Consider the following 12,521-nt stretch of genomic DNA (forward strand, 5'->3'; position numbering starts at 1 on the left):
AGAGTGCTTTAAATGTATGGGGTGGATGTGACTCCTGAGGAAAACCTCACTTACTGTTCTTTCTCCTCTCTCCCCTCCCTTCCCCAGAGAAAAATGCTGGAGTATAGCTTTCTTCTAGTAGAAAAGAAGTTTTGTCTGCCATTTTGACAAATACAAAGATTCTGTGCTGAAGCAGCAGGTGAAATGCAGGGAATGGAAACCCCTGAACACAAAGAATGGGAATAAGAACCAATTTGTTGCTACTGGCTGTATTAAATATTTTATGTTTGAATTTGAGCAACAGTGCGAGAGTGTGCTGACACTTTGCTTTTTCCCAACACACATGAATGTGGAGAGTGTTGAGCAAGAGAGAGAGACAAACAACAGCAACATAACCTCCCTCATCCCACTGGTGTTGACGGCATTCTGTGCTGCTGCTTTAAAATTAGGTATGCCCTGCTGTGCCCTGAGTGTTTCAGATGTTCGCTCTCTCACCGTCTCCCACCCCCCACGATTAAAAGTCCTACATGCAAAGATGAAAAAACCAGACAGTTTCCTAGCATCCCCCTTAAAGTGCTTACTGTCTGAGATACTTTACCTAGGAGCCTGAGTGTTCCTTCCACTGTGCCTCCTGTCAAGGCCTGCTTACAAAGAATTACTGGGGGTAACGCCACTGTTGCCAAGCAACAAGAACTAGCGTTCCTGCCATTCGAGCCAATTGTCGGACAGAAGGTTTGACCGGTTGCCTCTTTGAAATGCAGTAAACAACGACAACTCAACTTACCTATCAATTACAATTACACACTCTTAGCCTTACCTATATATATAAGCCATATTATCTATCTATGGTGTCGGAAATAGCACAGACATTTGCTAGGAAAAGGGTCACGCAGGACAGATGGTGATATGTTTTTAATCAGCTTTGCTGAGAGCTAAAAGGAGCTGCGTGAAATGGACAATTGGGGTAAGACACAAAGTGCTTTGCAAACTTAAAAGTTGTATGTATGTGCATTCAACCTCAGAATATCTAAATGTCGTGTTTAAATAACTTTTTGTGTTAGGGCTTTGTTTTTGTTTTTTGCCTGCCACAATGTGCATGAGTGCAGTTGTTGGCACTGCGTGACTTAAGGGTTTGTGCACTTCAAAGATACAACAGTTAAGCTGTAGTTCTATGTAGTTCTATAGAAAGCTCAGTGGCTGACATAAAATATATTTTTCCTGTGTATTGCAGAATTTGGAGTTTCAGATAGTTGTGCCAAAATCAGTTTTTAAAATTTCCATATCACGTACGTCATGTTTCATATATACATTTTTCTGTACAAGTTACTTCGTGATTTTAATTCTTCCTTATAGCCAGGTATGTATTTTCCTCATAGTTAGTATGCAACATCATTTATGTGGGGTTCTTTAAATTTGGCAGATAAGAAGCTCAGACAAGAGAGAATCATATTCGTATGCCATTACAGTGATAAAATAGGTTTTCTATTGCAACTGGTGTCTCCCCTCTCTAGCAGATGTAGGTCAGTCTGGCTTTAGGTATTTGCACTATCATGTACAAAGCACCAATTTCCATTAAACATTATTTTTGTGTTGGCTTTCAGGTGCTACCACTTCCTAAGTGTATGCCACTAGTCATCAGAAGCTCAGCGCCCCCAAGGATTTCAAATTAAGATGAAATGCTGCATAATCTCTAAACCAGGCTACCCAAGAGCATTGCCACTGATGTAGTCATCATTACTTATTTAGGAGTACCTTATGAAGAAGAGACCTTCCTATAAACATGATTTGCCTGGCTCTTCCCTTGCACTGTGGTTTCCTGTTTCATGCCATTGAAACATTCATCATGGCTCATTATACATCCTTACCCCTGGCCAGCTCTCAGGGATACTTCCCAAGACTTGAAAATGTGGGTGCTTTCAAAAACATTTCCATTGTGCCAACCCAGGCTACCTGTGGGCTGCCATACCGGAGTGCTTTTTGTCAAAGTTCTGTCAACATCGAAAGTATTCATTCCTGTACCCAGCAATTTTGCATTCAGGAGTGTCCATATGGATCGTCAGCTGCTTCCTATACTGACATACTCTCAGAAGGTGAGGGTGTATGCATCACACGAGACAATAATGATTTGCATCCTGGACTGTTCAGCAACTCATCAAGCTTTATTTTTCATAACCTAAAAGGTTGCTTTTTCATTCCCCATACTCAGAAGCATGGAACTTCATTTACTTTGATGGTGTGGTTGAAACCTGAGAAAGAAGGTGTAATGTAAGTAGCTGGCAGATGTTGACTTGATCTGTAAAATCAGTCATAGTGGCAGACAAAGCTACTGTTCAGAAGTACATAAAATGGATGTGGCACCCTGATCCTATACACATTGATTTTGTAGCGATGTAAAATTACCTTTTGGGTGTGGATAATCTAGCTGTAATTGTCTGTGCTCTGGTAACCTTAAGGTTAGATTATTGCAATATACTATATGTGGGGCTGCCTTTGAAGACAGTCCAGAAACTGCAACTGGTGCAGAATTCTGTGGCCAAAATGTTGACAGGGACCACTTAGTCTGAACATATTACATATTACACCAATTCTAGTCCAGCTGTGCTGGCTTTCAATATGTTTTCAGGCAAAATTCAAAGTGCTGGTTTTGACCTATAAAGCCTTACATGGCTTGGGACCCCAATACCTTTGGGAACACCTTTTCCATTATGAGCCTACCTGGACTTTGAGATCATCAAAGGAGGGCCTCCTTCAAATGTCCTCTCTGGCAAAAGTACAGAGGGCAGCCATAAAAGAGAGAGCCTTTTCAGTCATGACACCCCCACTATGGAGTGCTCTCCTCAGGGAGATCCACCTGGTGCCAGTGCTATCATCTTTTTGGCACCAGGCAAAGACGTTCCTTTTCTCTCAGGTTTTTAACTTTTTGGCTACTGGTTTTTGCTGTTGGGATATTTTATGGTGATCTTGCTGCTGTTGTGGGATTTAATACAGAATTGCCTTTATTTGTTGTAAGTCACCATAAGATCATTTTTTGGTATTATGATAAATAAACAAACAGTGATGATAATGATTATGATGAAAATAATTTGGTACAGGCCAGCCAGATTACCACTTCAGACTGCATTTGGGGATCACATGGTTGATGGCTTCTCCATGGCAAAAATATTTTGTCTGTGGAAAGTTAAGATAACAGGTGTTCTAGCCTAGCATTTTTTCTTTTGTACTTAATCCCTGTGTACAGAGTTTTTAACTTGGGAAAGTATTCAACCATGTGATTCCTTCCTCCCAGTATTGCATTCTGAAGTGAGGGACTATTCTGAAAGATATTTCTAAACACGTAGCTTGGAGATTACATTCATCTAAATATAAAATTTGTACACACACCCAATGTCACTTTTTGGGTGCAGCAATGTAAGGAAAGGCTTGTTATGCTCCTTGTCGATTGCAATCCCATTATAAAAGTGTAGGGATGCTAGGCATGTAAGGAATCAATATAGTTGGGTTTATTGTAGCCAAAATGGATGGGATCTTCGTGAGTCATATCCATTACTTCTCCCCTATGATGCTATATATTTCCTCAAGAGGCTCATTTCTTTACTATGTAACATGTAATGTGTGTTACACTGGCAATGGTACATGCTACTGCTATGCTATATCTACTAGGGATGTGCATCAACCACGTATCTGTAACATTAGGAGGCAACCTGACTTGTTTTGGATCTGCTTGGTGTCTTTCCAATTTCATCTGTTGTTTGAGTCCAAATCAGATCTGTTAAATCTAAAGCTCTGCACCCTCCACCCCACCCAGTAGACTATAACAGGGAATCTAACAATGGCTATGGAAATGGATTGCCTTCAAGTCGATTCCAACTTATGGTGACCCTATGAATAGGGTTTTCATGGTAAGTATTCAGAGGTGGTTTACCATTGTCTTCCTCTGAGGCTGAGAGGCAATGACTGGCCCAAGGTCACCCAGTGAACTTCATGGCTGTGTGGGGATTCGAACCCTGGTCTTCCAGGTCGTAGTCCAACACCTTAACCACTACATCACACTGGAACTTTAAAAAAATATTTCACAGAAGCAGATGAAATCTGCAGACAAAGGATCCCCTCCAGAGTGGATTAAACTTGCCAAATTGCAGGCATATCCATCCATGGTTTTCATGCAGGGAACCTTTACAAACTTTTTAAAAAAAGAAACGTTCTAACTTTCAATTTTCTGCCAGAATTAGATGCAATTTGAAGACAGGGCTGCTGCTTCAGAGTGGATAAAATCTGCCACCTTTCAGAACAATAGTGTAGTGGTGGTTCTTGTAAGGACAGACTTTTCAATTCTGGGGTGGGTAAAATAGAAATTGCTTAACCTCCCCTAGTGCTTTGTGGGTAATCAATCGGAAAATGAGTGACATGAGAGAGGTGCCTCTAGATATGTAGGTAATGGTAGGATGGCAATGAGAACACAACTGGAAGCTTACTTAAGAGACAAGCAGCCTTCACTGAGTGAAGAGAAAGTACCAGACCTAGAGGCAGCAGGGGAGAAAGCTTTAATAAAAATATTAAGAATAAAGAGTTTAACATAATGAAATCACAGGTATCCTAAAACCGAAAAGAGAAGGATAAAACTTTGAACAAGCAAACTAAAGCCACGAGGAAAAAAAACTATTGAAAATGAATAAATATCAATACACAAACACACAAATGCAGCAGTAAAGTAAGGGGCGGGGGGGCTGATTAAAAATAAGAGAAAACAAATACTTAAAGTAGTACCTTGCTAGAGGAGAAGAGAATGTGCATGAATAGGACTGAGTAGCTGACATATATGCATCTCCCATGCATCTTGCCTTTCAATCCAATATACTGGAGACCTAAAGAATAATCCCTTACACAGTATCTATATTCCTTTTTGATATTGTTACTAGGGGCCCTACTATGGCCAACCCCCCTTCTTTCCAGGTCACCAAAGCTCCCCTGTCCCCACAGTTCACTGAAGCTTTCCCCTGTTCCCCTCACATGTCACTAGAACTCCCCTCCCCCTTCTCCTCCCACCTACCCCAGGGGCTGCCAGAATGCCCCTCCCCTTCTCCCCTCACCCCAGAGGCTGCCAAAACTCCCCTCCCCTTTCTATTCACCACACCACCACTCCAGGGGCCACCAGAACTCCTCTCCCCTTCTACCCCCACCCCAGGGGCTGCCAGAACTCCCCTCCCCCTTCCCCCATACCCGAGGGACCACCAGAATTCCCTTTCCCATTCTCCCCCTCCTACCACCCCAGGGGGCTCCTCCCCTCCTCTGGCCAACCTCCCACCCACCTGGTGAGGCCAAGCCCTGGGCCTCACTGCAGTTGTAGGCTTCACTGCTGCTGCAGGCCTGCCATCACTGCCCTGGGCCTCTGCTCCAGGCCTTGCATGACACCACAGTCACTGCCATGGACCTTGCCCACTGCCACAGCAGCCTCAGCCACTGCTCCAGGCCTTGCCTGCCACCACAGCTGCCACCACCCTAGGTCTTGCTGCCACCACAGGCTCATTCACCACTTCACCTGCAAGTGTCACGCTACTTGTGAATGCTTACAAAAATATAACATAGGTATATTATATACAACCATGGCTGCTAGGGACTCAGCGGTACTAAGAGTGTCTGTCTTAGATTGGTGGGAAAAAAGAGAGATGTGTGTCATCAGCATGTCTAGCTTCTCCCAATGTCTTTACATAAATATTAACAACAGCAATAGTACAGACTACATATCCTATAAAAAATACTGAAAGACTGAAATGATTCCAGAGCCGCCTCTCCAATTTCCCCTGCATCCATCCATTGATTCACTAGAACCTGATGGTTCACAATAGCAGAAGCTGGTCAACAGGAAACATTGCCCTTTCAGTCTCGATTGGCAACAGACACATGGCAGAACATCTTCTCCCATATGGTACATTATTTCTTTAATGTATTTGTTGCCCCGCCCTTTAGTAAGAATGATTAAGGTAGCACACACCATTTTCCAAAAAGAAGTAACTTCCAGAAGAGCAGCTATATCTCACACAAAAGCAAATACAATTCCTAAAAAGAACTGATGCAATTATGCCATTTAAAGAAACAAACCTGGTGTTAAATAACTTGCAAACTACACTTAAAAAAAAAGATTTTAAAGTGCTATACTTCAAGGTCATTTCCATTTCTAAAGTCATTACACCTGTGAGGGTCCACATATGGGGAAGTTTGTTTTTAGATAAGCAAAATTAATAAACCCTAGATTATCCAATTATTGTTTATCCAGGATCTTGGTAAATCCAGTTCCTAAATATTTTCCTACTTGGCTTTGTCTTCTGTCAAATATTTGTTAACAGAAAACTAATGTGTTTACATGCAAACAGAATTGGCAATATGTTAAGAAATGCATTTTTAGTAAACTTGCAGACTGCATGTTGAGCTTTAAAAATTCTGCTGACAAATATTGATGGGATCAAAATCATTACTGAAAGAGTAATGGTCAAACTCTATTTATCTTATAGGAAGGGAAGTGACCTAGTGACAGATCTGTCAGTAGTCTTAGTTATGACTATATCCAGTTGAAAACAATGGGATAGGACTCAGGTTCAACTTAGGTGCAGCTATTGCTAAGCCATTTTTGCTATATTGTGGCTTAGATCTTTGAACTAATGCAACAGTACTTTTCAGAAAACTAGGAACACTATATACATAGTGTTGTATATAAGGTTTGTAGTATTTTCAACTGCTGTTAATGATTGCCTGATTATCAGAACGTGATTATGCATAAAATAGATTATATTATTATTTATCAACCAAAGAATGCTGCTGTAAGCATACTTATTTGACTGAATCCAATTAAATTTAGTGCCAGTGCCCGCCATTACACAAAGTGAAGCAACTGCCCAAAGTGAGAGATCCTAAGGTTGGGGAGCAGCAGCGAGGTGCTGGAGGACAGGGCTGTGTGGAACATGTTACCACACTTGCTCAGAACATATTTAAACATGTCTGCAGACTACTTCTCCATGTTCAGGGAATAAGCATTTCCAGATCACAAATAACTCAAATGGAGTTACTTAGCTCAAATAATGTGCTAGGGGATCTTTTCCCCACTGCAACCCTGGCATAGGACAGGCTGTTGATAGTTTATTCAAGTTGGTCCAGAACTAGCATATTTTATCCAAAATGCAAAGGAACCAAGTCAAGGTAATACATAGTTTAGTCTAGGCAGTGCATTTTCCCTAGGGCTGCAGCACAGGAGGAAAAGTTTAAATTCCCTCTCTCCACCTACTGTGATAATGATCACATACACCCCCCCAAGGTGATACAAAGACACATTTAACATAATGTCTAGATTGACCCTTAGTAGGGCATTCTACTCAGTAAAGTAGGGTGAGAATAGAATTACTCTTCAGTGGGTTTTCATGATTAAGACTGCACAATCAAAACAGGTGCAATGACCTGTTTTTACTTCATGCATTTCCCATAAACTATTATTTATTTATTTATTAAATTTATATCCCTCTCTTTTTCCCAGAAGGAGTCCAGGGCAGCAAACAAAAACACTAAAAGCACTTTAAAACATCTTTAAAACAAAAGACTTTAAAACATATTAAAACAAAACATCTTTAAAAACATTTTAAAAAACAGCTTTAAAAACAGCTTTAGAAAGCAATTCCAGCACAGACACAGTCTGGGATAAGGTCTCTACTTAAAAGGCTTGTTGAAAGAGGAAGGTCTTCAATAGGTGCTGAAAAGGTAACAGAGATGGTGCCTGTCTAATATTTAAGGGGAGGGAATTCCAAAGTGTTGGTGCCACAACACAAAACGTCCACTTCCTCTGTTGTACGGAATGGGCCTCCTGATAAAATGGTATCTGCAAGAGGCAGAGTGCAGTGATCAACTGGGTATATAAAGGGTAAGATGATCTTTCAGGTATAAACTATGCATGTACAAGATCCTGTCAAGTTCTATGCATGCATAAAAATGCAAGATATTGAAGAAACATTCATGGTGTAACCCAAACCTACACTTGGTAGTGAATTATGGTGACCTGCATGGGTACCACATGCTCCCTACTTGCCCCAAATGATCCTTTTAATATTTGCTATCTGAAATGAAACCTCTATCAAATGAATTTCAAAATGAAAGATATATGCCTACAAAATGCCTCATCACTTTTCTCTCTTGTTCCTGTTGCTGTATAATATGACCTGTCTTCTCTTCTGGAAGCTGACCTTTAACTTTTCTTCTTTATTGTTTTCAAAGGTGTGTGGTGGAGAAAGCAGTTGACGGGCAGACTGTGTTCAAACTTACAATCTCTGAGAAAGAGACCATGTTTTACTATCGCGCTGTAAATGGGCTGCAGCCTCCGATAAAAGTAATGACATTGGGGAGAATTCTTGTGAAAGAATGGAATCATCTTAGTGTGCAGGTGAGTGAAATAAAAACACACATTTAGCATGGGTAAAGTCTTGAATTGTATCAGAGCAGCATATCTGAACAAACACCAAAGTGGTGCAATGCAAGTTAGAATATATTGGTAAATACTGGTAAATATGCTTCCACAAGCGTAAGTCCTAAAAGGTTAGTGGGATTTTTTAAAGTGTCAATAAACATATGGAGAGATGGGTTCGATTTTCAAAAAAGGTTTTGAAGGTTTGCAGCCACTGCAATTCTTTCAGCAACAGGGTGACATGTTACCCATACCCTGCCTCAGTGAGCAGTCACACTGTTGCATTTTGCACCAGCTGAAGCCTCCGGGCCCACAAGCAAATTACATGTTAGGAATCATTAGGAGGGGAAATTAAAATAAAACTGCCAATATAATAATCAGAGCTTGGAAGATTACTTTTAAAAAGTAATAAATTACAGTTACAGGTGCGTGGCCCCAAAAAGTAGTAATTACCATTACAATTACAATTGCTCTGAAAGTAACTGATTACTTTACTTTTCCTCCCAAAGTAATCACTACAATTACATTTCAGTTACTTTAAAAAAAACACCTACAAGGTGCTGGCCTTGGCTGCTGCACATCTAAGTAGCCTAAAACAACATTAAAAAATAAACAAACACATACAGAGGTAGTAGAATAATTATTTTTATTCATAAGATAGCAATGGTGGTCTCTCTGCTGGTAAGGGAGGTGGGGAGAAGGCTGAAGCCACTACAGTAGGGCCCCGCTTTACGGCTCTTTGCTTTACAGCAATTCGCTAATACAGTGGTCTCAATTAGACACAATTAGACTAAAGCCCCACTCATACGGCGCTTGTTCCGCTTTTACGGCAGTTTTCAGGCATCGTGCGCCATTCTATTCAATGGGTTCCACTTTACAGTGGTTTTCGCTTTACAGAGGGGGTCCAGAACGTAACCCGCTATATGACTGGCGCCCTACTGTACTCAGATCTTTGCACATCAAATCAAGTGTAACCCCCCCTGCCAGTCAGCATAATCTCTTTCACTTAACCACCTCTCAGACCCTGCCCTGCCACCAACTAAGGGACACTCACTCAAGCAAACATTTTCCCCTGAGATGCAAAAAAGTAAAAATACTGCAAATGCAGCACAGTAGCCAGAGAGGGTGGTGGAGGCCACTTTGTGTGCCAAGTGCAAACACAGTATTCACACACACATGCGAGCGTTGTCATCTTTCACCTCCACAGTTCTTTATCTCCATTCTGCTGCTGCCTCCTTCTCCTCCTTTATCTGTGTTCTTGACCTCCGGATCCTTTTTCCTTCCACTCCATTCTTCACCACCACTATCCGTTTTTTTAAATAATCGTTTTCTCCACTTCACCCAGTCTCATTCTCCTCCCATGTCGCCTCCTACCCGTCCACAGAGCATGAGGAAAGAGCAACACTGCACAGAAGCCCAGTTTGAGGCACATGATTTTCATCCACAAATCAGAGGAGCAGAAGACTTCCCCTGCTCCCCCCCCAAGTAATGCCCAAAAGTAATTCTGGAAACATTACAATTACTCCACAAAAGTAGTAAAATACTCTTAGTTCTATTACAATCAAAATGTAAAGGAATTACCCACTCGTTACTCAAAAAAGTAATGAATTACAAATAATTATTTACTTGTAACTAGTTACTTCCAAGCTCTGATAATAATGCCATTATACAAATCTGTGGTGTGACCACACTTGGGAGTATTGAATTCTGTTCTGGTCACCTCCCCCCCAAAAGGATATAGTAGAGCTAAAAAATATTCAGAAAAGGGTAACAAAAATTGTCATGGGACTGGAACAACTCCTCTGTGAGGAATGGTTACAGTATCTGGGACTTCTTAGTTCAGAAAAAAGATGTGAGTAAGGGTATACAAAAAAGAGGTTTATAAGATTATGCATGGCGTGGAGAAAGTGGCTCTAGAGAAGTTTTTCTTCCTCATAATACTCCAATGAAGCTGAAAGTTGGACCATTCAGAACAGACAAAAAATAGACAAAAAGAGGTCCTCCTCCATTCAACTCATAGTTAAAAATGATGGTATTTGCTATCACAAGGTATAATAATGACAATCAAGTTGGGTGGCTTTAAAAGGGTGTCTAAACGGATAAGATAAGAATATCAATGCTACAAATCAGGATGACTGTGTATTGCCTCTAATATTGTGTACCACCTCCAGTATGCCGCTGAATAGAATTGGGGAGAGTGCTGTTACAGTCAGGTCCTGTTTGTTGGCTTTCCATATGTATCTGGTTAGCCACTGTGAGAACAGGATACTGAACTAAATCGGCCTTTGGGCTGATTCAACAGAGTTCTTGTGGGGGAGAGGGGGAGACAGTAATACAGCAGTTGGCAAAGCTTTTGGGCCAGTGGGCACATTTGAAAGTTTGAGAAGGTGATGTGGATGCCATTCACAAAATGGCTGCCATGGGTTGTGGCATAACATATGACTGGTGTGGAGGTATGTAGGAGATGTCAACCCAGTGCAAACAGCAACTGAGCAGGAGGAGCAAATAGGCTCATGCATTGTGAATTTTTGAGGCATCCACAAAAGGCCTCGGTAAACAGTACTGAGATCTATTGTGGATGCCATAGGAGGTTCTGGTGGGCATGCTGGCACTCACGGGCACTGCATTGGTGACCCCTATTCTGAACAATAGGCTACATTTCATTTCATGTATACTCAGAAAGACGTAACCCCTTTGTTAACATTTGCAGCAATTGTGTGCAGCAATTTTCTTTTATCTAGAATTGTTTTTTATTGTTTCTAGATAAATCCATTTCCACCTTTTTATGATTTCCCCCCCTCAGTTCTTTTCTTCTTCTTCTTGATATAACAGCAAATTGGTGTGAATAAAATTTTTGGCTGTTGGATTAAAGCAGTGACCTTAAGACCAGACTAATGAACTTTACACCCAGTAGATGTTACATTTATGCTATTACTGTGAGCCACATTTTGTAGTGGACTCAGAAGCTGCTAAAGGCTGGGATTTTGCAGTGAAATGGAGGTCACATTTTCTTAAATATTTTTTTTCTCTCCTTGCCCCAGCTCTTCTTTTATGATGGGATTGATGAGGATGCGAGGCAATGTCTTCTATGCCAATCCTGATTTTAAAGAGGTTGCAATGAGGCCTACCATGAAATGTTTGGAATTTCCAAATTGTACAGATCATACTTGTTTGTTCATTTGTTTAAAGCATTTTTAATCCTATGCTTCAGCTAAAAAACCCTTCCAGAGTAGCTTACAAATGCCAACAATATGAAAATCTCTGCCCTCAGGTTTGAACTCTAAAAGCCACAACACAAAAGGAAAATATGAAGGGAGAAAGGGTAAAAAGCAAACTCCAGGCATTATTTTGAACAGCTGGAATGGAAAGTTTTCAAGAGAGAAGGAGTCAAAAGGTGCTGGTCTTTCAACACAGCTGGTGGAGAGATCCTGTGGTCCCATCTCTTTCCCTTTCTCATATCCTGATGGAATGGCTGCTGTAGATGACATCTCAAACTTGATCCACACATTTGACTCAGGCTCTGGGGCTCAGTGGCTTGGACTGGCCACTGCCATGAGGACTATTCCCATGAAGTTATGAATACAAATCCCATATCTTGAATATGAGATAGGAGGGGGCCGTAGCTCAGCAATAGGCCAAATGTTTTGCATGCATAAGGTGCCAGGTTCAATCCCTGGGAGCACCTTTTTTTTAAAAGACCTCTGGTAACGGTGCTTGGACAAAACTCTTTCTGAGACTCTAGAGAGCCACTAACAGTCAGAGCAGAGAAGACTGAGCTTAATAGACCAATGGTCCAACTTAGTATAAAGGATATTCATATATTATGATAGAATAAAGCCTCTCACAGTGGGAGATTATTTCTGTGGAAAAAAACATGGAGCTAGCCAAAGTTTTGTGTTCCTGGGTTTCACTACAATAACTGGCAAGTCAACAGTTGGGCTTTTCTCACCTTTTTAGAATTAGTGCAGTGGCTGGCAAAGCCCACACTGGGTTCCCAGCACCAGAACTGGAGTATTTATTTTATTCATGTGCAAAACATATATAGTGTACAAAAAACTCAATTAAAATCAGAACAACTAACAATGAAATCAGTGCAGAAAGAAGA

General features: G+C 41.0%; 1 protein-coding gene across 1 annotated transcript in view; it reads left to right on the forward strand.

The window, feature by feature from the left end:
- Positions 1–1,759: 1,759 nt before the first annotated feature.
- USH2A (usherin) overlaps positions 1,760–12,521 on the forward strand; it is a 766,975-nt gene continuing 756,213 nt past the window's right edge. The window contains exons 1-2 of the mRNA XM_061626123.1: positions 1,760–2,244; positions 8,230–8,395. Coding sequence (XP_061482107.1) covers positions 1,760–2,244; positions 8,230–8,395 — 651 coding nt within the window. The remainder of the gene's footprint in view (positions 2,245–8,229; positions 8,396–12,521) is intronic.

Source organism: Rhineura floridana, chromosome 4, assembly GCF_030035675.1.
Source record: "Rhineura floridana isolate rRhiFlo1 chromosome 4, rRhiFlo1.hap2, whole genome shotgun sequence".
In the NCBI taxonomy this organism is placed as follows: domain Eukaryota; kingdom Metazoa; phylum Chordata; class Lepidosauria; order Squamata; family Rhineuridae; genus Rhineura; species Rhineura floridana.